At 40.3% G+C, this 27,184-nt stretch overlaps 2 protein-coding genes across 2 annotated transcripts in view; both read right to left on the bottom strand.

Moving 5' to 3' along the window:
• PCYT2 (phosphate cytidylyltransferase 2, ethanolamine) overlaps positions 1-24,269 on the bottom strand; it is a 40,498-nt gene extending 16,229 nt beyond the window's left edge. The window contains exons 1-11 of the mRNA XM_053705815.1: positions 24,035-24,269; positions 22,683-22,771; positions 22,213-22,374; positions 21,824-21,890; positions 21,650-21,731; positions 20,947-20,991; positions 20,681-20,819; positions 20,438-20,520; positions 20,236-20,313; positions 18,947-19,012; positions 7,468-7,533 (exon numbers count right to left, since the gene is read on the bottom strand). Of these exons, the coding sequence (XP_053561790.1) occupies positions 7,468-7,533; positions 18,947-19,012; positions 20,236-20,313; positions 20,438-20,520; positions 20,681-20,819; positions 20,947-20,991; positions 21,650-21,731; positions 21,824-21,890; positions 22,213-22,374; positions 22,683-22,771; positions 24,035-24,102 (945 nt within the window). The 5' untranslated portion in view covers positions 24,103-24,269. The remainder of the gene's footprint in view (positions 1-7,467; positions 7,534-18,946; positions 19,013-20,235; positions 20,314-20,437; positions 20,521-20,680; positions 20,820-20,946; positions 20,992-21,649; positions 21,732-21,823; positions 21,891-22,212; positions 22,375-22,682; positions 22,772-24,034) is intronic.
• Positions 24,270-24,280: 11 nt separating this feature from the next.
• SIRT7 (sirtuin 7) overlaps positions 24,281-27,184 on the bottom strand; it is a 41,743-nt gene continuing 38,839 nt past the window's right edge. The window contains exon 10 of the mRNA XM_053705803.1: positions 24,281-24,551. Within this exon, the coding sequence (XP_053561778.1) occupies positions 24,344-24,551 (208 nt within the window). The 3' untranslated portion in view covers positions 24,281-24,343. The remainder of the gene's footprint in view (positions 24,552-27,184) is intronic.

Genomic DNA, 27,184 nt, shown 5'->3' with positions numbered 1-27,184 from the left:
GAGCTACCGAAATTCCTCGCGGTCTCAGAACCGCCAGAAGGGCACCCAGAACCTTTGTGAAGATTCTTGGAGCCGTAGCCAATCCGAATGGAAGAGCTACAAACTGGTAATGCCTGTCTAAGAAGGCAAACCTTAGATACCGGTAATGATCTTTGTGAATCGGTATGTGAAGGTAAGCATCCTTTAAATCCACTGTGGTCATGTACTGACCCTTTTGGATCATGGGTAAGATTGTCCGAATAGTTTCCATTTTGAACGATGGAACTCTTAGGAATTTGTTTAGGATCTTTAAATCCAAGATTGGCCTGAAAGTTCCCTCTTTTTTGGGAACCACAAACAGGTTTGAGTAAAACCCTTGTCCTTGTTCCGACCGCGGAACCGGATGGATCACTCCCATTAATAATAGATCTTGTACACAGCGTAGAAACGCGTCTTTCTTTATTTGGTTTGTTGACAACCTTGACAGATGAAATCTCCCTCGTGGGGGAGATAATTTGAAGTCTAGAAGGTATCCCTGAGATATGATCTCTAGCGCCCAGGGATCCTGGACATCTCTTGCCCAAGCCTGGGCGAAGAGAGAGAGTCTGCCCCCCACTAGATCCGGTCCCGGATCGGGGGCCCTCGGTTCATGCTGTCTTAGGGGCAGCAGCAGGTTTTCTGGCCTGCTTGCCCTTATTCCAGGACTGGTTAGGTTTCCAGCCTTGTCTGTAACGAGCAACAGCTCCTTCCTGTTTTGGTGCAGTGGAAGTTGATGCTGCACCTGCTTTGAAATTCCGAAAGGGACGAAAATTAGACTGTCTAGCCTTAGCTTTGGCCTTGTCTTGAGGTAGAGCGTGGCCCTTACCTCCTGTAATGTCAGCGATAATTTCTTTCAAACCGGGCCCAAATAAAGTTTGCCCCTTGAAAGGTATATTAAGTAATTTGGACTTAGAAGTTACATCAGCCGACCAGGATTTTAGCCACAGCGCCCTACGTGCCTGAATGGCGAATCCTGAATTCTTAGCCGTAAGTTTGGTTAAATGTACTACGGCCTCCGAAACGAATGAATTAGCTAGTTTAAGGACTCTAAGCCTGTCCGTAATGTCGTCCAGCGTAGCGGAACTAAGGTTCTCTTCCAGAGACTCAATCCAAAATGCTGCCGCAGCCGTAATCGGCGCGATGCATGCAAGGGGTTGCAATATCAAACCTTGTTGAACAAACATTTTCTTAAGGTAACCCTCTAATTTTTTATCCATAGGATCTGAAAAAGCACAGCTATCCTCCACCGGGATAGTGGTGCGCTTAGCTAAAGTAGAAACTGCTCCCTCCACCTTAGGGACCGTTTGCCATAAGTCCCGTGTGGTGGCGTCTATTGGAAACATCTTTCTAAATATTGGAGGGGGTGAGAACGGCACACCGGGTCTATCCCACTCCTTAGTAACAATTTCAGTTAATCTCTTAGGTATAGGAAAAACGTCAGTACTCGCCGGTACCGCAAAGTATTTATCCAACCTACACATTTTCTCTGGTATTGCAACAGTGTTACAATCGTTAAGAGCCGCTAAGACCTCTCCTAGTAATACACGGAGGTTTTCCAATTTAAATTTAAAATTTGAAATATCTGAATCCAATCTGCTTGGATCAGAACCGTCACCTACAGAATGAAGCTCTCCGTCCTCATGCTCTGCAAGCTGTGACGCAGTATCAGACATGGCCCTAGAATTATCAGCGCACTCTGTTCTCACCCCAGAGTGATCACGCTTGCCTCTTAGTTCTGGTAACTTAGCCAAAACTTCAGTCATAACAGTAGCCATATCTTGTAATGTTATCTGTAATGGCTGCCCAGATGTACTAGGCGCCATAATATCACGCACCTCCCGGGCGGGAGACGCAGGTACTGACACGTGAGGCGAGTTAGACGGCATAACTCTCCCCTCGCTGTTTGGTGAAATTTGTTCAATTTGTACAGATTGGCTTTTATTTAAAGTAGCATCAATACAGTTAGTACATAAATTTCTATTGGGCTCCACCTTGGCATTGGAACAAATGACACAGGTATCTTCCTCTGAATCAGACATGTTTAACACACTAGCAATAAACATGCAACTTGGTTACAATCTTATTTAACAAAAACGTACTGTGCCTCAAAGAAGCACTAAACGATTAAATGACAGTTGAAATAATGAACTGAAAAACAGTTATAGCATCACTCTTTAAAAACAACATAACTTGTTAGCAAAGGTTTGTTCCCATTAGTAAAGCAATACTAATTAAATTTTAAACATAAAAATCACAGAGCAACGTTTTAAAACACAGTCACTATATAAATCTCACAGCTCTGCTGAGAGAATCTACTTCCCTTCAAAGAAGTTTGAAGACCCCTGAGTTCTGTTAGAGATGAACCGGATCATGCAGAAAATATAAGTGTAACTGACTGGAATTTTTGATGCGTAGCAAAGAGCGCCAAAAACGGCCCCTCCCCCTCACACACAGCAGTGAGAGAGAAACGAAACTGTCATAATCAAAACCAGCAAACTGCCAAGTGGAAAAATAATGCCCAAATATTTATTCACTCAGTACCTCAGAAATGCAAACGATTCTACATTCCAGCAAAAACGTTTAACATGAATTAAATACCTATTAAAAGGTGTAATGTATTTTTACAGAGTAATTCCGGTGAAATACCATCCCCAGAACACTGAAGTGTAGAGTATACATACATGTCATTATAACGGTATAGCAGGATTTTCTCATCAATTCCATTCAGAAAATAAAAACTGCTACATACCTCAATGCAGATTCAACTGCCCGCTGTCCCCTGATCTGAAGCTTTTACCTCCCTCAGATGGCCGAGAAACAGCAATATGATCTTAACTACTCCGGTTAAAATCATAAGAAAAACTCTGGTAGATTCTTCTTCAAACTCTGCCAGAGAAGTAATAACACGCTCCGGTGCTATTGTAAAATAACAAACTTTTGATTGAAGTTATAAAAACTAAGTATAATCACCATAGTCCTCTCACACCTCCTATCTAGTCTTTGGGTGCAAGAGAATGACTGGAGGTGACGTAGAGGGGAGGAGCTATATAGCAACTCTGCTGGGTGAATCCTCTTGCACTTCCTGTAGGGGAGCAGATAATATCCCAGAAGTAATGATGACCCGTGGACTGATCACACATAACAGAAGAAATTCCCATCTTCGCATCAAAACAAAATCCAATTGCACGCTGACCGCAGTCCACTCTTTTAAATACTTAGGTATGTTGTTAGACCCCAATCTATCTTTTGGACTCCACATAGAAAAACTTGCCTCTAAACTTTATCCAAAACTAGGTGCCCTGTACAGAAACAAATCTTGCCTCAGCCCTACAGTAAAGGAAAAGATTGTACAGCAAATGCTGATGCCTATCTTGGATTATGGGGATGTAGTATATGCACCTGCACCGCAAACTCACCTTAATAAACTAAATATGTTATATAACTCGTTCTGCCGCTTTGTGCTACAATGTAACTACAGGACCCACCATTGTGACATGCTAAAAGAACTAAACTGGCTGTCGCTGGAATCCAGACGCACCCTCCATCTTTCCTGCCTTGTCTTTAAGAGCCTTTCTGGGAAGCTCCCACCCTACCTGAGCAGAATGCTCTCCCCGGCTATTCCCACCTCCTATAACCTCAGATCCAGTACAAACACATTATTTAGCTTGCCTCAATACAAAAAGAAAGCAGCTCGATCCTCCTTTTCCTACAGAGCGCCACAATTATGGAATGACCTCCCTCATACTTTAAAAACTTCCCCAAGCCTAAAATCCTTTAAGAGATCCCTCTATACATATCTCAAAACAGAATGCTCCTGTCAAGGTTAAATATTTCATACCTGCTCTATGTTAAATGTTTGCATATATTGTGTATTATTATTATTGTTTTTGTATTTATTGTACCCTATTGTATCAATTGCAATGTTTTGTGATCCCAGGACATACTTGAAAACGAGAGAAATCTCAATGTATCCTTCCTGGTAAAATATTTTATAAATAAATAAATGTGCTGCTAAATTCCTATTTATATGCTTCATAGGGTAATTTACACAAGAGCTAATATATATTAATAATCTGCCTTTGGAGCAAATTCACAGGTGGATAGTTCCACAGCATAGATATAGAAGATAACCTGTATTTAAGGTTACTGCTAAGCTTGAGCCCTTCTCAGCAAATACTTCTAGACCACTCCAGTAGTTAAGTTTAGTATAACGCCTGGCCAGATTAAGTTTAGCACGCAAGAAATTATAGATATGAGAAATGAAACACCTAATGCAGTTCTCTCTCTTATTGCATTATATACGATTAACCAATCTCAGCAGCTTAAATAGTCTATATAAATACATCTTAAAAGGGACATGAAACCCAAAAATTTTCTTTCACGATTCAGATAGAGAATACAATTTAAAAAAACTTTCCAATTTACTTCTATTTAATTTGCTTTCTTCTCTTGTTGTTCTTTGCTGAAAGGTGTATCTACGTAAGCTCAGGAGCAGCAAATAACCTAGGTCCTAGCTGCTGATTGGTGGCTGTGTATATATATATATATATATATATATATATATATATATATATATATATATATATATATATATATATATATATATATACACACACACACATACACATATATACAGATTGTCATTGGCTCACCGATGTGTTCAGTTAGAAACCAGTAGTGCATTGCTTCTCCTTTAACAAATGATACCAAGAGAATGAAACAAATTAGATAATAGAAGTAAATTTGAAAGTTGTTTAAAATTGTATGTTCTACCTAAATCATGAAAGAACATTTTTGGGTTTTATGTCCCTTTAATGGAATCTCTATATACATGAGCATGATTTCCTATTTTTTTATAAATTATGTATATACCTCAGCATACTAAGTATCGATATAGCTTATAGAAGTACAATTGTGCTCTGTCAGCAGCCGAGGCAGAGTAGATTTTTTTTTATTATTATTATCCTATACACTATATGCGGGTAGAAGGAAATTATGCCTAGAAGACTCATCTCACATCGATGGCTAATTGGATTAGACATAGCTCTCCATTTTGAACTATTTAATGAGCTAAAAACGTACATATCATGAGCTACCATTACAGGTTCCTACTGACAACCTCTAGCATTACCCATATACACATCTGTATCTATACATAATCTTACACCCTTTGAGACACAAAACGTGCAACTAGAGCCTTCCATCGTATATATCTGTTTATGTGGCCAGTGTGGCTGAGTTAGAACTTGTAGATGGGCGGCATGCAGCACATATGTTCATAATAAATAGCATATCCACACTTCATACCCAATCAACTCATGCCTATATACCGTTTTAGAATAGCCATCTCCTTTTTATTTAGGGTGATCTTATGATATACATTAAGGAGATATTATATACTGAAAACTTGAGGATACTAGATTTCTACATTTGCCACTTCACTAATAGTTTAGAGATCTGCCTTGTTAGTTTGAGCCAAATAGCTGTGCATACAGTCTGTTCAATTGAAAGTTGACCCAAATCCCTCCCCCCCGATCAAAGTTTACTTGGTAAACATAGGAAAATATATCCCTAGACCTACTACATACCCGAGTTATCTGTCAATATGACTTACCACTGAAGCAAATACGTAAAAGGGACAGTCTACACCAGTAATGTTATTGTTTTAAAATACAGATAATCCCTTTATTAGACATTCCCTTGTTTTGCATAACCAACACAGTTATATTAATACACTTTTTACCTCTGTGATTATCTTATATCTAAGCCTCTACAGACTGCCCCTTATTTCAGTTATTTTGACAGACTTGCATTTTAGCCAATCAGTGCTTACTCCTAGGTAACACAACGTGCGTGAGCACAGTGTTATCTATATGACTCACATCAACTAACACCCTCTAGTGGTGAAAAACTGTCAAAATTCATTCAGTTTAGAGGCGGCCTTCAAGGTCTAAGAAATTAGCATATAAACCTCCTAGGTTTAGCTTTCAACTAAGAATACCAAGAGAACAAAGCAAAATTGGTGATAAAAGTAAATTGGAAAGTTGTTTAAAATGACATGCCCTATCTGAATCGTGAGTTTATTTTGGACTAGACTGTCCCTTTTAAAGGGATAGTCTAGTCAAAATTAAACTTTCATGATTCAGATAGGAAATGCAATTTGAAACAACTTTCCAATTCACTTTTTTCATCAAATTTGCTTTGTTGAAAGCTAAACCTAGATAGGCTCATATGCCAATTTCTAAAACCTTGAAGGCCGCCACCTTATTTCAATGCATTTGGCAGTTTTTCACAGCTAGAGGACATACATTCATGTATGCCATACAGATAACATTGTGACCACGCCGTGGATTTACAAGTGAGAGGGCACTGATGGGCTAAATGCAAGTCTGTCAAAAGAACTGAAATAAGGGGGCAGTCTGCAAAGGCTTCTATACAAGGTAATCACAGAGGTAAAAGGTATATTACTATAACCGTGTGGGTTATGCAAAACAGGGGAATGAGTTATAAAGGGATTATCTATCTTTCTGAACAATAACAATTCTGGAGTAGACTGTCCCTTTAAATTCTGTTTTTAGGTGAATGGCTAACTTATAGTGTGTATATATATTTGTAGAAACAAATAGCACTCTAATCCAGATACTGGGATTATATATATATATATATATCATCTAGATTGTAAATTCCCACGGGACAACCCAGGTTGTTCACCAAAAATGGGCCGGCATCTAAACTTACATTCTTGCATTTAAAATAAAGATACCAAGAGAATGAAGAAAATTTGATAATAGGAGTAAATTAGAAAGTTGCTTAAAATTTCATGCTCAATCTGAATCACAGAAGAACATTTTTGGGTACAGTGTCCCTTTAACAGGGATGTCATATACTCGTCAATGCAGCTGCATCCTTTAGAGAGCCCATCCAGTGGAGGTACGGGCACCACAGATGATTGCAGTAGGAAATACCTGTGTCCCTCAGCGGGGGGCTAAGGATGAGTCTCCATGATGCCAGAGGGTAGTTATGGCTGAAGTCCCATAGGAAAATAGTGTTCATTAACAGGGTATTCCTATGTCCCTGTATCATTCAGCTGCTGCAAAGTTTCTCTTCTGTCTTCTTTGTGAAGGGTAATTCCAAGGGACTATACTCACATTGGTCTGAGCTCCCAAATTTAAAACCATAACAAAGTAGCTGGAGACAGCTCTATTCTCAACCTTTTCATACAAGCCCAAGAACAAAACTGAGGGAGAGATGGGAGGTGGGAGTGATTTGAAGCTTAGATATTAGTTCTCGACCTCCTAGTGGTGGGAAATATATCCCATATGATATGGAAGACTGTGGACCATCCTTATTTTACGAAATAAATAGTATGCTGGCGTTATTTTAAACCAATATAAACAAAGTTGATGAACGGATTAACGAACATACATGCTGAGTTACACAACAACTCACCGCATACGGGTCAGAGCCATCCTTATCAGGAAGAACCTCTGTTTTACCATGGCAAACAATGTCAACCTGGAAACAAAAACAATGAAAAAAAATTAAGTTCCTCCAACATCTCCCACCTTTATACTGTGCAGTCTTATAAAACCAGTTCTTCCTAGATATGAAACCCTAACTACCTACTCACTGCCACAGTATCTAGCTCACCTTACATTGGCTTAAAAGGACAGTTTTGTCCAAATTAACCTTTCATGATTCAGGTAGGACATGCAATTTTTCAATTTACTTTTATCTTCAAATTTGCTTTGCTCTCTTGGTATTCTTTGTTGAAAGTCAAACTTAAATAGGCTAATATGCTAATTTCTAAGCCCTTGAAGACCACCACTCTTCTCAGTGCATTTTGACACTTTTTCACACCTTGATAGCGCAAGTTCAGGTGTGACATATAAATAACATTGTGCTTACTCCCGTGGATTTACCTAGGAGTCAGCACTGATTGGCTAAAATGCAAGTCTGTCTAAAGAACTGAAATAAGGGAGCAATCTGCAAAAGCTTAGATACAAGGTAATCACAGGAGGTAAAACACATACATTATGCTTACCAGATAATTTCATTTCCTTCTGTATAAGGAAAGTCCACGGCCCCCGCCCGTGTCCACGGCATCATTCCTTACTGTTAGGAAATACTGAAACTGGCCACCAGGAGGAGGCAAAGACACCCCAGCCAAAGGCTTAAACACCTCTCCCAATTCCCTTATCCCCCAGTCATACCGAGGGAACCAGTAACAGTAGGAGAAATATCAGGGTATAAATGGTGCCAGAAGAAAAACAAAATTGAGAGGGCCACCCACCCATCGGAGAACATGGGCGGGGCCGTGGACTCTCCTTATACAGAAGAGAATGAAATTAAATTATCTGGTAATTATCTGATAATTTATGTTTTCCTTCTTAATATAAGGAGAGTCCACAACATCATTCCTTACTGTTGGGAAAACTATACCCAAGCTCTAGACGACACTGAATGATAACGGGAGGGACAAAAAGAGAGGCGGACCCTAATCTGAGGGCACCACAGCCTGCAAAACATTTCTCCCGAAAGCTGCTTCAGCCGAAGCAAAAACATCAAACAAGAGGAAGCCACTGCTCTAGTAGAATAAGCTGTAATCCTCTGAGGAGGTTATATCCCACTTTCTCATAAGATAAGTGGATAACACTCCTTAACCAAAAAGATAAGGAAGTCGAAGAGACCTTCTGACCCTTACATTTCCCGGAATAGACAACAAACAAGGAAGAAGTTTGTCTAAAATCATTAGTAGCCTGAAAATAGAACTTCAAGGCACGAACCACGTCCAAATTAGGAAGCAAACGTTCCTTTGAAGAAGGAGGACTGGGACACAAGGAAGGAACCACAATCTCTTGATTGATGTTGCGGTCTGATACGACCTTAGGGAGAAAACCAAACTTAGTACGTAGGACAGCCTTATCAAAATAGAACTTCAGATAAGGAGGCTCATATTGCAAGGCAGCAATCTCAGATACTCTGCGCGCAGAAGCAATAGCCAGTAGAAAAAGAACCTTCCAGGACAACAATTTCATGTCAACTTCATGCATAGGCTCAAACGGAGCCCGTTGCAAAACCTTAAGAACAATATTTAGACTCCAAGGAGGAGCATTAGATCTAAACACAGGTCTAATCCAAGACAGAGCCTTAACAAAGGACTGTACATCTGGAAGTTCTGCGAGCCTCCTGTGCAGTAAAACAGACAGGGCCGAAATCTGTCCCCTCAGGGAACTGGCAGAAAGGCCCTTCTCCAGTCCATCCTGGAGAAAGAAAAGGATCCTGGCAGCCTTAACTTTATAGCAAGGAAAATCCACGCTCTTCACATCAGAATAAGTAGGTTCTTCACACCTTATGATAGATGCGAAGAGTAACCGGTTTCCGAGTTTGAATGAAAGTATCAATAACTCAGAAAAACCTCTCTTGGCTAGGACTAAGCGTTCAATCTCCACGCAGTCAGCCTCAGAAAATCTAGATTTTGATGAACAAAAAGGACCTTGTTCCAGCAGATGCCTGCGACAAGGTAACTTACACGGAGGAGATGATGACATCCCCACCAGATCCGCGAACCACATCCTTCGCGGCCATGTTGGAGCAATCAGTATCACTGATGCCTGCTCCTGCTTGAAACGGCTACTATACGAGAAAGGAGTAGTAACGGCGGGAAAAGGTAAATTAGACTGAACTTTCAATGCACTGCTAATGAATCTATTAGCTCCGCATGAGGATCCCCGGACAGCTTGGTATTGAGACGGGACGCCATAAAATTTAACTCTGGCGTCCCCCACCTGTTGCATATCTCCGCAAATACTTCGGGATGGAGACCATTCCCCCGGATGAAAGGATTGTCTGCTGAAAAAATCCCCTTCCCAGTTGTCCACACCCGGAATGTGGATCGCCGACAGCAAAAAGCTGTGGGCCTACGCCCACTCCAGAATCTGAGATATTTCCCTTATTGCTAGGGAGCTTCTCGTTCCCCCTGATGGTTGATGTAAGCCACCAAGGTTATATTGTCTGATTGGAATCTGATAAACTGGGACGTACCCAGAATGAGCCAAGCCTTCAGAGCATTGAAGATTGCCCGAAGTTCCAGAATGTTGATTGGGAGGGAGCATTCCTCCTGAGTCCACAGGCCCTGTGCCTTCTTGGCACCCCAAACAGCTCCCCATCTTGATAGACTTGCATCCGTAGTCACAATCTCCCAGGATGGTCTTAAGGATGTCCCTCTGACAGATGATCCGGACAGAGCCACCAAGAGAGCGATTCTCTCGACCGGTTGTCCAGAGAAATCTGTTGAGACAGATCTGAATGATCGCCGTTCCACTGCCTCAGCATGCACAGTTGCAACGGTCTGAGACGGAACCTGGCAAAGGAAATGATGTCCATGCTGGACACCATGAGACCAATCACCTCCATACACTGAGCCACAGAGGGCCTTAAGGGGGTCGGGAGGGCAAGACATGTTGAAGCTAGCTTGCAACGTCTCTGGTCTGTTAGGAATATCCTCATGTATGGAGGAGTCCATTAAAGTACCCAGGAATTCCACCCTGGTGCTTGGTATAAGAGAAGAGAACTCTTTTCTAAGTTTATCTTCCATCCATGAGATCGAAGAAGAGAGAGGAGAGATTCCGAATGGTCCTCTGTCAGACGAAAAGATGGTGCTTGTACCAGAATATCGTCCAAGTAGGGAGCTACTGCTATATCCCGGGTTCTGGCAACCGCTAGAAGAGCCCCTAGAAAAATTGTAAAAATTCTTGGAGCTAACGGAAGTGCAAGGAACTGGTAGTGCTGGTCCAGAAACGCAAACCTTAGGAACTGGAAGTGGTCCTTGTGGATTGAAACATGAAGGTAAGCATACTTCAGATCTATAGTTGTCATGAACGGTCCTTCCTGAACTAAGAGAAGGATGGACCTTATCGTCTCCATCTTGAACCAGGGGACATTTACAAATTTGTTTAAGCACTTTAGGTCCAAAATCAGGCAGAAAGTTCCCTCCTTCTTTGGGACCATGAAAAGGTTTGAATAGTATCCCAAACCTCTTTCTGCGATAGGCACAGGGACAATGACCCCTAAGGAGGACAGATCCTGCACGCACCCCAGAAAGGCTTCCCCCTCTTTTCTGGTCTGGAAGATAGAATTGAGAGAAGAAATCTTCCCTTGGGTGGATGAAACTTGAAACCTATCTTGTATCCCTGAGCTATGACCTCCAGGACCCACGGATCCTGCACGTCCCTGAACCAAGAGTCATGCCGATTTAGTCTCGGCGGGCTTCTTGCTTTGCTTGGACTTATTCCAGGACTTAGCCGGCTTGCAAGTACTCTTGGTTTGCTCGGGCTTAGCGGAGGACTGCTGTTGGTATTTATCAGATCGAAATACCAAATACAATCTTTCCCTTAAAGGGGAGAGAAAAAAGTCTGGATTTAGAAGTTATATCCGCAGACCAGGACTTCAGCCAGAGTGCCCGGCGGCCTGAACCGAAAAGCCAGACGCCTTAGCATTTAGGTGAATAATCTGCATGTTTGCATCACAGATAAAAGAATTAGCAATTATCAAGGCCTTAATTCTTTCCTGCATAACGTCGAGGGGACTCTCCACTTTTATTAAATCTGATAAGGAGTAGCACCAGTAGGTAGCTGCTCCAGCAACCGCCGCTGCCGGTTGAAACAAGTATCCCGTATGATGAAACATTTTTTTTAGAAGAGTTTCCATCTTTTTATCCATCGGCTCTCTGAACGACGAGCTATCCTCAAGCAGGATAGTAGTGAGTTTGGCAAGCGTGGAGATGGCGCCATCCAACTTACGGAACCCCACAACTCCAATTGAGAGTCCGGGACCGGGAATAATTTTTTAAAGGAAGACGAAGGGGAAAAGGAAGATCCAATTCTGTCCCATTTGTTCTTAATAATGTTTGCCATCTTTACAGTCACAGGAAAAGTTAAAAAAAAGTGTAGCACTACCCTGTCCTCGTAAACTCTGTCTAATTTAGGAATCAAAGGTTCATCAGGCAGCTTGGCCTCTGGAACTGCTAATGTAGACAAGACTTCCTTTAGAAGAAAACGTAATTGTTCAACCTTAAATCTAAAGGCTGGTTCCTCCGTAGGAGGAGGCTTAGAGGCAGCAGACTCCGCCCAGAAAGTTATCCTCTGAAGCCTAAGTGTGCAACTCATCCTCGGATAACCGAGACATAGCAGTGAAATCCAATAAATTACATAATGACCACGGGGCAGTAGAGCTATGTTTAACATTTTGCTTGCGTTTATTAGGGCGAGGTAAAGCACCGAGGGCCGCAGACACCGCCGCTTGTAACTGCGCAGAAAAATCTGGCGGTAAAAGGCCCCCTCCAGATGGAGGATTAAGCGTGCTACGGGAAGCTGCGTGTGTAGAAGGAGATGAATGTAGGGTATGCACCTCACGGGACGGCGAGTACTAAAAGGGTTAACCTTCTTTGACCGAATAACGTTGTCAAGGCATGTGGAACATAACAGAGGGCGGGCATACCAAAGCCTCCTCACAATATAAACAGGTATTGCTATTTGGAACAGAGGGAGTACCCTCTAATATATCAGAGTCCTCCACAGGTTAAGCTAATAACAGCAAGACACAGAAAATAAACAATCTTTATTTCTAAAAAACAGCACCTTTATACTGCCGATGGCTGGGCACCTCCTAGACCCAGACAATACAGAGAAATAGCGTCTTCTCCGACAGCCAGCTTGGTCAGGAAAAACGAAATGAAAGCAAAACCACTCCCGGTAACATGGTGCGCAAGCTACAAGCTGCGCAGCACTTAAAGTGAAAGTAAAAACCTGTGCGTTCCAGGCACATAAACAGCCTATAAGCCCAATAAAATATTACACATAAAGCAGCATAAAATCAAAGCATCACATTTGATGAATCCCCACTGTTCAATAATCCCCCTCAGGAGATATTAACCCATGATTCTATGAAGATAAAAGGAGCCACACTGTGACCCTGTCTTCTAGCGTTTTCAACATATGTAAAAATGTAAACGATCTTACCAGAATCCATACTGTGAAACAGAAACACATCCTCTCAAGTGTGACAGTCTTGTAGCATCGGTCCTGACATGGACTTGAGTGAGAAAATAAGTAGGCAGTGAAACTCGTCAACACCGATTGCTTAGGAGCGGTTAGCAGGCAGTCTAGATGGGTTCGCAGAAAGACTCTCCCTGCATCTCCAGACTCTAACTTTCGTCAATGCTCTCACTGAGAGGCTGACAAGACTACTTAAAACTGCAGTCCCATATCGAAGGGCAGATACCCTTCCTAGGGAACTAGTCCCAAATCTTCTGACACTTCTCTGCCATTTTCCTGTGACGAAAGGCAAATAATGACTGGGGGATGAGGGAAGTGGGATAGGTATTTAAGCCTTTGGCTGGGGTGTCTTTGCCTCCTCCTGGTGACCAGGTTCAGTATTTCCCAACAGTAAGGAATGATGCCGTGGACTCTTCTTATATTAAGAAGTATATTAATATAACCGTGTTGGTTATGGAAAACTATGGAATGTGTAATAAAGGGATTATCAATCTTTTAAAACAATAACAATTCTGGAGTACACTGTCCCTTTAAGTCCTCTCCAAAGATACTAAAGTGCACTCTACACATTTCAGTATGCTTCAGTTGACCTCTCCCAGATACATGCTAAACACTGATTCCTCAGATCAGTGCAATAGCCCATTTACACCTGGCCTTAATAAAATATACAAGATAAACATACTCAAGTAGCTTAATTGGTTAATTCCTGGATTGCTCTATATTGGTAAAAATCTGCAAATCACTGTAACAGTGCACACATTTCAATGTCTTAGTAGCAGAGCAGAAAAGTGGATTTACCAGCTAATCGATATATATAGTGTTTTAATGAGATACAAAGATGGTATTTATTTGTACTTTCTATTGCGTATGTTAGCACAAAAAGACAATTTCAATCATGTATGACATTGAGATTATACTCTATCCAGTTAAAGGGACATAATACTCATATGCTAAATCATTTGAAAGTGATGCAGCATAACACAAAAAGGCTGACATGAAAACATCACCTGAGCATCTCTATGTAAAGAGGGAAGATATTTTACCTCAACATTTTTGTAGCTCACCAGAGTAAGTGCTATGTAAACAGTTAGAGCTGCTGTAAAGCTGCAAGTTGGAAAATATATATATATATATATATATATATATATATATATATATATATATATATATATATATATATATATATATATATATATATATATAAATATAAATAAAACAACATTTTAAATTAGGGGGAGATAAAAGGGGAGTTTAAAATCCTCCACTACGCACAAAATATAGAAAAAATAACTCATTGTGTAGTTCATTAACAAATCTAGACAGGCCCAGAGGCTTGTTTTCCCACAGAAAACGTCTGAATTACACGGTTTCCGATGCAGCAAAGTATTCTGGGTAGGATATGCAAATTAAGCACACAATGACACACCTTTTTACTTCAGTCTGCTTTTCAACAGGTTCCCTTTGCGCTAAAGTATCACTGTTCACATAGCTTATAAACTTAGCTAGGGTTAGTGCAGTGATTCATAACCATCCCAGGACAGACTGTTTTGTGGTTTTTGCCACTCATCAGCTGGGAGAAGGTTAGAATCACTGCTGGGTGAATACTTTGGCATAAAGGGAACCTGCTGAAAAGCAGACTGAAGTAAAAAGGTGTGTCATTGTGTACTTAATTTGCATATCCGACCCAGAATCCTTTGCTACATTGGAAAAAGTGTAATTCAGAGGTTTTCTGTGGGAAAACAAGCCTCTGGGCCTGTCTAGATTTGTTAATGAACTACACAATGAGTTATTTTTTCTATATTTTGTGCGTAGTGGAGGATTTTAAACTCCCCTTTTATCTCCCCCTAATTTAAAATGTTGTTGTATTCTGCCCGGAATCAACTTCACCCAGCAGTGAGTCTAACCTTCTCCCAGCTGATGAGTGTCAAAAACCACGAAATAGTCTGTCCTGGGATGGTTATGAATCACTGCACTAACACTAGCTAAGTTTATAAACTGTGTGAACAGGGATACTTTGGCGTAAAGGGAACCTGCTGAAAAGCAGACTGAAGTAAAAAGGTGTGTCATTATGTACTTAATTTGCATATCCTACCCAGAATCCTTTGCTGCATTGGAAACAGTATAATTCAGAGGTTTTCTGTGGGAAAACAAGCCTCTGGGCCTGTCTAGATTTGTTAATGAACTACACAATGAGTTAGTTTATGTATATATATATATATATATATATATATATATATATATATATATATATAGCCAATCAGCTGAGGTCTTGCATTGCATGGCAGTGATCTCATAAGATTTCAAACTAAATTTCCACAAAATTAATAGGAAAACATGACTGTGCCTGCACATGACAGATGCACACTCCCTAGCTTGGCAGCTTAAAGTCTTTTTACAGTGGGGTGTAAATACTGAGGAAATATGAGGTAAAATATCTTCCTTTTTTTTTTACATAGAGATGTTTAACCCCTTAACGACCAAGGACGTACGCCACACGTCCTCAAAAAAAATACAGTTAATGACCGAGGACGTGTGGCGTACGTCCTTGGTCTGGAAAGCAGCTGGAAGCGATCCTGCTCGCTTCCAGCTGCTTTCCGGTTATTGCAGTGATGCCTCGATATGGAGGCATCCTGCAATAACCCCCCTTGGCCATCCGATGCAGAGAGCGCCACTCTGTGGCCCTCTCTGCACCGGACATCGATGGCCGGTATCGTTGGTGGGTGGGAGCTTACGTGGGAGGCGGGTGGGCGGCCATCGATGCTCTGTATGGAGTGGAGGGGGGCGGGATCGGGGGCGGGAGCCCGCGCGTGCACGGGGGTGGTGGGCGGGCGCGTGCACGGGGCGGGAGCAGGTGGGAACCGCTATACTACAGAAAAACAAAGTTCAAAGTAAATAAAACTAATAAAGTTTAAATACTAAATTTATAATCTAAGGGATCTGGAAGGGGTTGGGGGTTGGTCTTGGTGGGGGGAGAAAGCTACACTACAGAAAAGGGCTTTTTTTTTTTTTTTTAAAAAGGCACATTTTTTGCAAAACTGGGTACTGGCAGACAGCTGCCAGTACCCAAGATGGCGCCCATTAAGGCAGAGGGGAAGGGTTAGAGAGCTGTTAGGTGGGGGATCAGTGAGGTTGGGGTCTAAGGGGGCATCATACACATCAGCATATGTAAAAATGCTTTTTTTTTTTTTTTTTTTTTTTTTTTTTTAAAAAGGGCCAAATACCTTTTATTTTAGTACTGGCAGAGTTTCTGCCAGTACTTAAGATGGCGGGGACAATTGTGGGGTGGGGGAGGGAAGAGAGCTGTTTGGGAGGGATCAGGGGGTCTGATGTTTCAGGTGGGAGGCTGAGCTCTACACTAAAGATAAAATTAACCCTGCAAGCTCCCTACAAGCTACATAATACATGTGTGATGCGCAGCGGCATTTAGAGGCCTTCTAATTACCAAAAAGCAATGCCAAAGCCATATATGTCTGCTATTTCTGAACAAAGGGGATCCCAGAGAAGCATTTACAACCATTTGTGCCATAATTGCACAAGCTGTTTGTAAATAATTTCAGTGAGAAACCTAAAATTGAGAAAAATTTTACTTTTTTTTTAATTTGATCGCATTTGGCGGTGAAATGGTGGCATAAAATATACCAAAATTGGCCTAGATCAATACTTGGGGTTGTCTACTACACTACACTAAAGCTAAAACTATCCCAAAAAGCTCCCTACATGCTCCCTAATTAACCCCTTCACTGCTGGGCATAATACATGTGTGGTGCGCAGTGGCATTTAGCGGCCTTCTAATTACCAAAAAGCAACGCCAAAGTCATATATGTCTGCTATTTCTGAACAAAGGGGATCCCAGAGAAGAATTTACAACCATTTATGCCATAATTGCACAAGCTGTTTGTAAATAATTTAAGTTAGAAACCAAAAGTTTGTGAAAAAATTTGTGAAAAGTGAAATTTTTTGTATTTGATTGCATTTGGCAGTGAAATGGTGGCATGAAATATACCAAAATGGGCCTAGATCAATACTTTGGGTTGTCTACTAAAAAAAAATATATACATGTCAATGGATATTGAGAGATTCCTGAAAGATATCAGTGTTCTAATGTAACTAGCGCTAATTTTGAAAAGAAATGGTTTGGAAATAGCAAAGTGCTACTTGTATTTATGGCCCTATAGTTTACAAAAAAAGCAAAGAACATGTAAACATTGGGTATTTCTAAAATCAGGACAAAATTTAGAAACTATTTAGCATGGGTGTTTTTTTGTGGTTGTAGATGTGTAACAGATTTTGGGGGTCAAAGTTAGAAAAAGTGTGTTTTTTTCCATTTTTTCCTCATATTTTATAAGAAAATGTTATAGTAAATTATAAGATATGATGAAAATAATGGTATCTTTAGAAAGTCCATTTAATGGCGAGAAAAACGGTATATAATATGTGTGGGTACAGTAAATGAGAAAGAGGAAAATTACAGCTAAACACAAACACCTCAAAAATGTAAAAATAGCCTTGGTCCCAAACGGACAGAAAATGGAAAAGTGCTGTGGTCATTAAGGGGTTAAGCGATATTTTCTATAGCTATGCTGCATCAGTTTCATGTGCTTCAACATTTGGGTATTATGTCCCTTAAGATGTTCAGATTTAGTTTGACTTTACATAAATATACAGCAATAATGCGGTGGAGGCATCGTAAGAAAGATCTTGATGTGTTGATTGGAAGTTACTGTCTAACAAACGATCTGCACAGGACTAGTTAAGCTCCTGGTGACCTTGTGAGAATTGCGACCAGAAGTTCCCCAGAGAGGTTACTTTTTGGAGAGGAGGTGTTTGGAACAACATTCCATCTAGGCACTTCGTAAAAATGTTATGCCAGAGTAATAACGACCCAGTTGTGCAACTAGCTCTACTGATTGGGTCAGCAGTAGTTTACACTCTTGACCAGCAGTTTTTTGCAGCTTCCAAAAACAATGCTTTACCTATGTGTTTAGCAAATGAGAGTATGTAATTATTTCACTACATTGGTCCTTTAAATTTGGATATTTAGACTCACATATAGAGGGATAACCATACAGGCAGCAAATAAGACTTATTTTACCATGTGTGTTCTCTCTCATGTATTACTGATATATGCTCTTAAAAAAAAGTCCAAATTAAAAATTTTGAAAAAAAAAAACCAAGATAATTTTTATTTTTTTAATAAACGGACCCTCTTTCTGAATCCTGAAACTTTAAACGGCCATTATAGTCATAATATTGCATGCTCTAATGCACACATCCTCAAAATTGGCCCTTCAGAGGTTTTGGAACTACATTTCCCTTGATGCTCAGCCAGCTGATATGCTGGCTGAGCATCATGGGAAATGTAGTTCCAAAACCTCTGAAGGGCCAAGTTTGAGGATGTCTGATCTAATGCGTTAGAGTACATAATTTTATGACTAGCGACTCTCCTCTCTGTACTAAAAGTTTTATTAGGGAACTGAAGAGCACTTCTGGTCCAGAGCAGAAACTGATGTTGATCCAGTTGACAGCGATAGTTACACAGCTGGGTCGCACAAACTGCGCTGCTGATTGGGTCACTCAGGGATAGCAGTGTTCCTTAATCTTAGATTTCTTTTTCCTTTAAGTAGACTGCACCATACAATATACGTATGTGGTTTGTTTACACGTGCAGATTATTAAGTTGTAAACATTTATTCTATTTAGTGCTTTAAATTCAATATATACTTAGCACCACTTCATTTTATCTGAAGAAGCCTTGCATGTATGTTACACTTTAGTGTAACCAAGCTAAGCTCCATCTTCTAACATTACTCGAACTGGTCATAGCTAGTGTTCCTCCTTTTAGCATATATATTTATTTATTAATTTAATTTTACCTTAAAATGATCCAGTAGATCAGCAGTCACAGAATAAGGTGCTCCGATGACCACTTCAGAGACATACTGCAGAGAAAGCAGAATAATAGAGGTCTAAGAAAATATTAGAAAGTGAACAGGTAAGATGTATTAATTCAGAGAACAGCCAGCCTAAAGCCTTTATTTATGGCTCACGCTGGTCTATTAAAAGGGACAGTCTACACCATAGTCTTACCTTAGATTAAGCTGCAAATAGCCTCCTGCACCCTTTCTATACCATGCAGAACAAACAGGAAAAAAGTTATTTGAAAATTAATAGTGTTTCTAGCTAGTTTGAAATGGCTGCCAAGTTCAGCCCATTGATGACATGATCTGGGCTGCATATGGCATCCAATCACAAAGGATCACTAGTTGAATCCAACAGATTGTCAATGCTATTCAGCAGAGTGCCTAGATGCAGCCCAGATTGTGATGTCATCAGTGGGCTGAACTTGGCAGCCATTTCAAACTGGCCAGAAACACTGTTAATTTTAAAATAACTTTTTCCTGCTGCATGGTATAAAAAGGGTGCAGGAGGCTATTTGCAGCTTAATCTAAGGTAAGACTTTAAGATGACAAAGGTGTAGACTGTCCCTTTAAACACATAAATCAGTTGCTCAAGCCAGAGCACACAGTTACCCTAATGACTCAAAGTGTGCACTTAGAGGGGCATTGTACTCGTCCATATGAAAGAGCAGTGTTTAAACATGTTGAGTTTTTTTTGTCTAAAATAAATTTCAATTGAAACTAATACAGCAACATGAAAGGAAATTTCCTACTAATGCTCATTGGATGACCTAAGAGTAATGCCCCAATGTAGCTAACAGCCAGTGAGAATAAGTAAAAAGTGCACTACTGCTGTATTAGTTTTAAATGACATAGCTTTTACTTCACTTTGTTTCAGGCAAAAACTTAAAAAGGTTTTTTACATAAATTTCAGTCTAGAGCTGAAGAGTAAAAATGTAGCACTCACAACCTTTTGACAAAAATTATGTAACAGAGCTGGCCTCACCCGGTAGTCAGACTCCACAAAGTCCTGCACACAGTCAGCCATGACACTTCAGGTCAATGTATTTATTTATTTATTTATTTATTTAAACATGAAGACTGCTGTTTGCACAGTAAAAATAACTTTACACAGAAGCCCATTCAGCCTAACCCCAGGAATTTGTGCACACAGCACTTCAGGTTAGTACACACTTAAGCCTCAGCCATCAGCAAAGCAAACTCAGTAAATCTAAGGAGAGGTTACACCACACAGCCAGTCTCACCCTGCAGGCCAGAACACTCAGGGTCCTCTCGTGTATGTTCATGATAGGGTAGTTTTTCCCCTTGTAGTGATTAACTTCCTGCAACGAGAGAAATCGCCATATGGTTGGTGATGAGAGAATAATACATTTATATGTACACACAAAGCAGGCGAGTGCAAGAAAGAAGCAGGGGGCAGTATTAGACAAGACTTTTCCTTAATACCTGATCAAAATGTAGCCCCACTATGACATAAGGCTTTTCAGCTAAACTGTGCACTGTGTCCAGGAAATCGACATGACCAACATCTGCTCACAGGAGTGAAGGAAACAGAATGGCGTGCACACACACACACAATAAGGAAGTAGAAAAAAAAAAAGTGAGTAAAGTGAGATGGCAGAAAGCTGCAGCAAAACAAAGAGGATGGAGGAGGGCATGGGTGGCAATCTCACTTTGTGTAAAGGATACGAAAGAGGTCAAATGCCCCTGCCACATAAATGATGGTATCTCCAGGCTGGGGCTCCTTCCCAGAGGCAAACTGCATAATCTTCTGTGATGTCTGAAGGAACTGAGACACCCCAGTCCAGGGACTGCGGCCCCTTGGATCCTGCACAGAGAATGACACAATTTCACTTTAAAAAGGGATGGCCGTTTACATTACTATGCTCTAGAAGACCATGGCACATTCATTCGCCAAGGGAGGAGGACGTGCGTATTTTATTATTGTCTCTCACCTTCCCAAAGTTGTCTCTGTGTTGCTCATAATCCTGCGTAGCTTCCTAAAAGAGACACAGCTGATCAGAATCTGGATATTAAATCTCTGAACACTCATGTTGACAGAATTAAAAAAGGATATGGAGCTTCCACATTTTAATACAGCAGCTTTTAAGTAATCAAATATGTTATAAAAAATATAAATATTTTAACCCTAGAAAACTCAGATTTCGGTCCATTAATAAAGCCAGAGACTGTGTAACCAAGCTATAGAATGCAAAAAGAGAGTCTCCCGCTAGGGTTATCGCCTCAGCCATGTTTTCCTGGACACTTATGAGTTACACATGCTGCAGGGAGGAACATGAATAGTGCGGTCTAGGGTCACTATTTGTGTGCTGTCCAGGTGTGCAGTACATGTTGCCCTCTGCACACCCTGCAGCATGTGTAACTCATAAGTGTCCAGGAAAACATGGCTGGGGTGGCAACCCTATCTCCAACCCATGCTCTAATTGTAAATAGTTTCTGCACAGTACTTAGGACCTCAATAACATGTATTTCCTGGGTTTTTTTTTCCAAAATGAACGTTAACAGCTTTATACTAACCATTTTTACTTCAAACATTTCATATTTAAATAATACATTTTTTGTTTTAGTTTAATGTTCCTTCATAATATAAAAACATAGGAGTTTTATATCCATAAAAGTATTTTGTGCGCCACTTACTATGCTGTGATGAGCTTTAGTCATAAGTAACATCCGCCCCACCAGGTCAGTAGTAGACACTCCCTGAGTGCGCTGACACTCCCTGTAGGGATATACAATGTTAGTCCCCCTGAGCTTGAAGGCATCACACAACCCTCTTCATATTGTAATGGCCCATTATCCCAGTATCCATACCTGTATCTCCCAGCCTTTTTAACCTCTTCATAAGTGTCCTTACCATCTGCTGTTAGCGTAATGTCATCTGCAAATGAAAAGTCAAATCTGTGCAGTCAATCTCAACACAAACAGTACACTGGTCACATAAAGAAAAAACTCTCATGCTTACATAGTGTATATTTACAATGCTTTTATAACAGATTAGAGTGTAGATACATTTCCTTAGGGCATGACAGTTCTAAGACCAGAATTTCTGGTTTGTAAGTAAATGCAATATTCTTATTTCTATGTAGACTTTTTATTTCTAGCATGAATGGCTTATGTACGGGGTAACTTGCATATTAAAATTGTGCATAATCATCTGGCGCTCACAGATGGCTGGGGTACTTTTCTTCAGGACAACTTACTTCCATGGACACAGAAGTCACAGTTGTACTTGTCCAATGTTTCCAGAGTTGTGACATACGGAGCTCCAGCTACTATTTCATCCACCCACTTAATGGCTCGCACCATCTTGTATCTCTCTTCTTGTGTGAAGACAGGGGGTCCCTTGTGGCGGGAAATCTCCTCTAGACAGATAGTTTATTTGTCAGAATGTAGCTATGAATAAAAAATAAGGCAGCAAAGCTACTTGACAACAATACTACAATCTCATAAAAAAATAGGATGAATGTATATACTAAATCTGTAAGACAGATGGTCCTAGATATATTCAAGGGTACATATGTGATTGTGGGTTTTGAGGGAAAGAAAACCCCCCAAAACAAAACAGATGTAATCTGCTGTTTGTATTTATAAAAAGCCACATAAATTGTCCACTAATTATAATGAAACTGTAACCACCACTGATAAGAGTAAATGTTAAACCTGTGCTTACCATCCGTGTGCACTCCTGCAATCAGGTAATCTCCCATGGCCCGTGCCTGACGCAGCTGGTTAGAATGTCCATAATGGACCATATCATAGCTAAGAAACAGAATACATAACTTCTAAGTCTCATTTATCAAATCTTCAAAGTGTTAAAGCAGATCACACCTTCCAAAAACAGCTACACAAAGCACAGTGCACTTCAAACATGCATGTAGACTTCCTAGGACTATTTGCTTTCATATACAATATATGTGGGCCTGAGATGTGCGTGTAGACAATGCAGTGCCTAGGAACAGCACAAAGGTCATGCATTATGCTACACGTGGCACTGGTGGACTCTGATCATGATCTCTGGCAGCAATAAAACTTTGAAATTTTCTAATGGTGTCTCCCACACTGCACCACTGAACCACTCTGTTTACATTTGGCGAATAATAATGGTTTCACACACACAAAATGTTCCTTTCTGTAGAAAGTGATGTTCAGTGATAATGATGACATTAAAGGGACAGTTCACCCAAATATTTTTATTTTTAATTGAAAGCACATAATTAAGTATGCCAGTCTGAAAGAATAAATACAATTTTTTGTTCAGTTTTATAGAGAACAGGAGGATTTATTTGGCTCTGGAGAAGTGATGTTTACTCACTTTCAAACTTAAAAGCCAATAGTTATTAGACAATGGCTAGAGACCATGGGCACCACAGTAACTGGTTTGAGGACCAAATGTTCAATTAAAGGTTTATTTAACTCAAAATTAAATCCATTATAAAACATTTAAGCAAAATAGAAAATATAATGTACATTCTTTCACAATAATATACCTATAAAATCGTGTTTCTTATATCTCTAGATTGTTTTTTTTAACAGTAAAATACTAAAAATAAATAAATAACGGTTTTAAATGCTATCTACATATTGCGTTGTATGCAGATCTTTCCTAACCGTTCTTATACGCTAATATATTATATGGCTACATAGACAGTGACTGTAATGTCCTTTTAATCCATGGAACTCGTCTAATGACAAAAAAAGTTAAAAAGAGTAAGATTGGTTGAGAGTGGGTTGATCACACATCACACGCATAAAATAATTAAAACCACCCCCATCAGTTAACGGGTAAGGATGGCACATCAGAGGATGCAGAAACAATGTAAATATGTTGCCAGGCAGAGAGGTGATGAACCAGAATAAAGTGTATTTACAATGTAACCCTTCAACTATAATAAAAGTTTTAGAGCAGGGGCATCCTGTGATGTGCCCAGTCACGCACTAAAATGGAGTGGCAAACACTACACGCAGATACAAAGACATATGCACAGCAGAAACATCTTCATTATCTGTCCCGGTCCCGCTCACCAGCCATCGCACCACACCCGAACCGGCAACCGTTCCGAGGTGGGGTCGCTAAGTCCGTTCCGAATCATCTCTGATGTGAATAAGGTGACAACCAACCGGAAGCGGCTTCAGTCGCTCCCCGGATGTGACGCAAGCGTTACCAGGAGACAGCCTAAATACATCTTTACTTTGGGCAATGGGCACATTCGTTTTTTAATCCAAACAACCCATGTATGTGCCCCTACCCAAGATCATGACACAGAGACCTAGCGACTTCAAGGCTTTATTGTAACATGAGTTATGTGTACAAGATCTCGTTGTAAGTCTTGATCATCTTCTTCTCCTGCCCTTGTTGCATCCTTTACCGAACCAGCCCCCAGACACAGGAGGCGGGCAGGGTGGGGACGTGAGTGCGTGGGTTTCTGGACATCCCTGAGTGTCTGTCTGGTCCTCTACAGCAGTAATAGGTTTCCTGCTGTGACTGTGTTCTTCTGCGGGGCGCAAGGGGACAGCCATTGAAAATATGGGGTCCTGGGATCTGTAATAAGAATAGAGAAGTGACATGTAAACATCAGGAGACTGTCTTAATGGATACTTAAAACATCCACACGTGCACATTGAGGTAGTCTTACCATAATACGTAAAGAGCCCTTTTAAATATTGCGGCTAGTAACGCGCGTGAAACAAACTGCTCACAGAAATGGAGTAGCTCTTATGAGAGTCCTGCAATTCCCATAATAATTACACAGCGCCATAAATCGTAGCAACACCATATAACTATCTACAGCTGCCGCCTCCATGTTCTGTAAACAAACTTCTACAATAAGAAACTAATGGGATACCTGGCTCCTAGCGCTCCAGTGACGAAAGAAAAAAAAAAAAATCAGGGATCCTTACACAAAACTATAAATTAGTCTAAAGACAGCGTGGGAATAAAAGTAATTATATCTGTGATGCCATCTAGTGGCGTAATAAATATTTATGTTCCGAGATATGAATGAGGATAGATAGAAAAAAAAGAGAGAACACAAAAAAACTATATAAAAAGCCACTTCTTCATAATGGTTTTCCATGCAAAAATACTTTCAACATTTAAAGTGATGATAAATCATAGTTTGTGAAACACTAGGATTTACCATTGGAACAAATAAAGGGGACTTTCATTCATGAAGTATAACACTCTGAGCTGCTAATACAGCCCACGGCAGAACACTATTTGGCTTAGAGGCAATGTTTACACCTCTGCCAATAGCCGTGCGCGAAATCCTGCTTTGTGCCGCAATATGCGGTGCCAAGCAGAATTTCACGCACGGCTATTGGCTAAGAGGTGGAAACGTCACCTATCAGCTAAATAGCGTTCTGCCATGGGCGGTCTTAGCAGCTCAGAGCGGCAAACGCTGCAAACTAATAAAGGAGCTTTCAGAATTAAGTATTTTATACTTCATGAATGAAAGTCCCCTTTATTTGCTCCAATGGTAAATCCTAGAGTTTCACAAACGCTAGGATTTATCATCACTTTAAATAATGCGCTCTCATCTGCATGATATGAAACCCAAACATTTTATACCATTTTAGAAAAAAGTTTCTGATTAACTTCTAGTATCAAATCTGGTTCATTCCCATGGTATTCTTTGTTTAAGATATACCTAGGTAGGTGTGTAGAGGACTACATTGCAGGAAATGGTGCTGCCAATAAGTGCTCTTGCTAAGGGATAACATTCTTGCAAAATTGCTGCCGTATAGTGCTTCAGACACGTGAACGCTCCTGAGCTTCTGTCCCTGCTTTTCAACGAAATATACCAAGAGAACAAAGAAAATTTGATAGATAATACAATTTTTAAGAACTTTATAAATGACTTCTATCTGGATCCTGAAAGGAAACAAAATTGGGTTTCATGTCTCTTTAACGGCTTTAAGTCACTCAGACTGTAGAAGTGCTTATACATATAACATGCACAAGTTTAGCTATATTTAAAAGCCTTTTCAATACTACTAAAAGATTTGTGCTTCTTTACTATCTGCTATTATATTCACCTTTTTAATCTCTACGTCAGATGGAAACTAGAGGTCTGCGTTTGGCAGTTTCGTTCACTGCCGAATGCAGAAGTAGGAGGCTGCTTTTCATATTAGGCTCTTATTGGAGCCAGTGGTGGCTCGTGGGTTATTCAAATGGGGGTTCACAATACATGCCTCAGCTGCACTTCACTTCCAGAACCTTCCTATGTATGCTTTTTCAGCAAAGGATATCAAGAGAACTAATCAAATTAGATACCAGTGGAATGTTTCATGTCCCTGTAATGTGGTCAATGAATAAGTGGGAAAAAAAAAAGCACAAAGCAACAGCTTCGTAGAGTTTAAGAAGCTGTTGCTTTGTGCTTTTTTGTTGGTGTTTTTTTAAACTGAAAGTTTGTGTTGTCTAAGCAACGGATTACTACTTAATTTTTTTAAATTTTGGGATGGTGGTGTGCCACAGGATTTTTTAATGTAAAAAAAGTGTGCCACGGCAAAAAAAAGGTTAAAAATCACTGCTCTAGTGGAATGAGCTGTAATCCTTTCAGGAGGCTGCTGTCCAGCAGTCTCATAGGCTAAGCGGATTAAGCTTCTTAGCCAAAAAGAAAAAGAGGTTGCCAAAGCCTTTTGACCTCTCCTCTGTCCAGAGTAGACAACAAACAAAGCAGATGTTTGACGAAAATCTTTAGTAGCTTGTAAGTAAAACTTTAAAGCACAGACCACGTCCAGATTGTGTAACACAAGGATGGAACCACAATCTCTTGATTGATATTCTTGTTAGATACCACCTTAGGTAAGAACCCAGGTTTGGTACGCAGGACTACCTTATCCGTATGAAAAATCAGATAAGGAGAATCACATTGTAAGGCAGATAGCTCAGAGACTCTACGAGCCGAGGAAATAGCTACCAAAAAAAAAAAAAAAAAAGAACTTTCCAAGATAAAAGTTTATCTATGGAATGAAGAGGTTCAAACGGAACTCCTTGAAGAACCTTAAGAACCAAGTTTAAGCTCCATGGTGGAGCAACAGGTTTAAACACAGGCTTGATTCAAACTAAAGCCTGACAAAATGCCTGAACGTCTGGAACATCTGCCAGACGCTAGTGCAAAAGAATAGACAGAGCAAAAATCTGTCCCTTTAAGAAACTAGCTGACAATCCTT

Source organism: Bombina bombina, chromosome 1 (genome assembly GCF_027579735.1).
Source record: "Bombina bombina isolate aBomBom1 chromosome 1, aBomBom1.pri, whole genome shotgun sequence".
Lineage (NCBI taxonomy): Eukaryota > Metazoa > Chordata > Amphibia > Anura > Bombinatoridae > Bombina > Bombina bombina.
The sequence above is the reverse complement of the archived record's forward strand: the minus strand, read 5'-3'. Positions and strand labels throughout refer to the sequence as shown.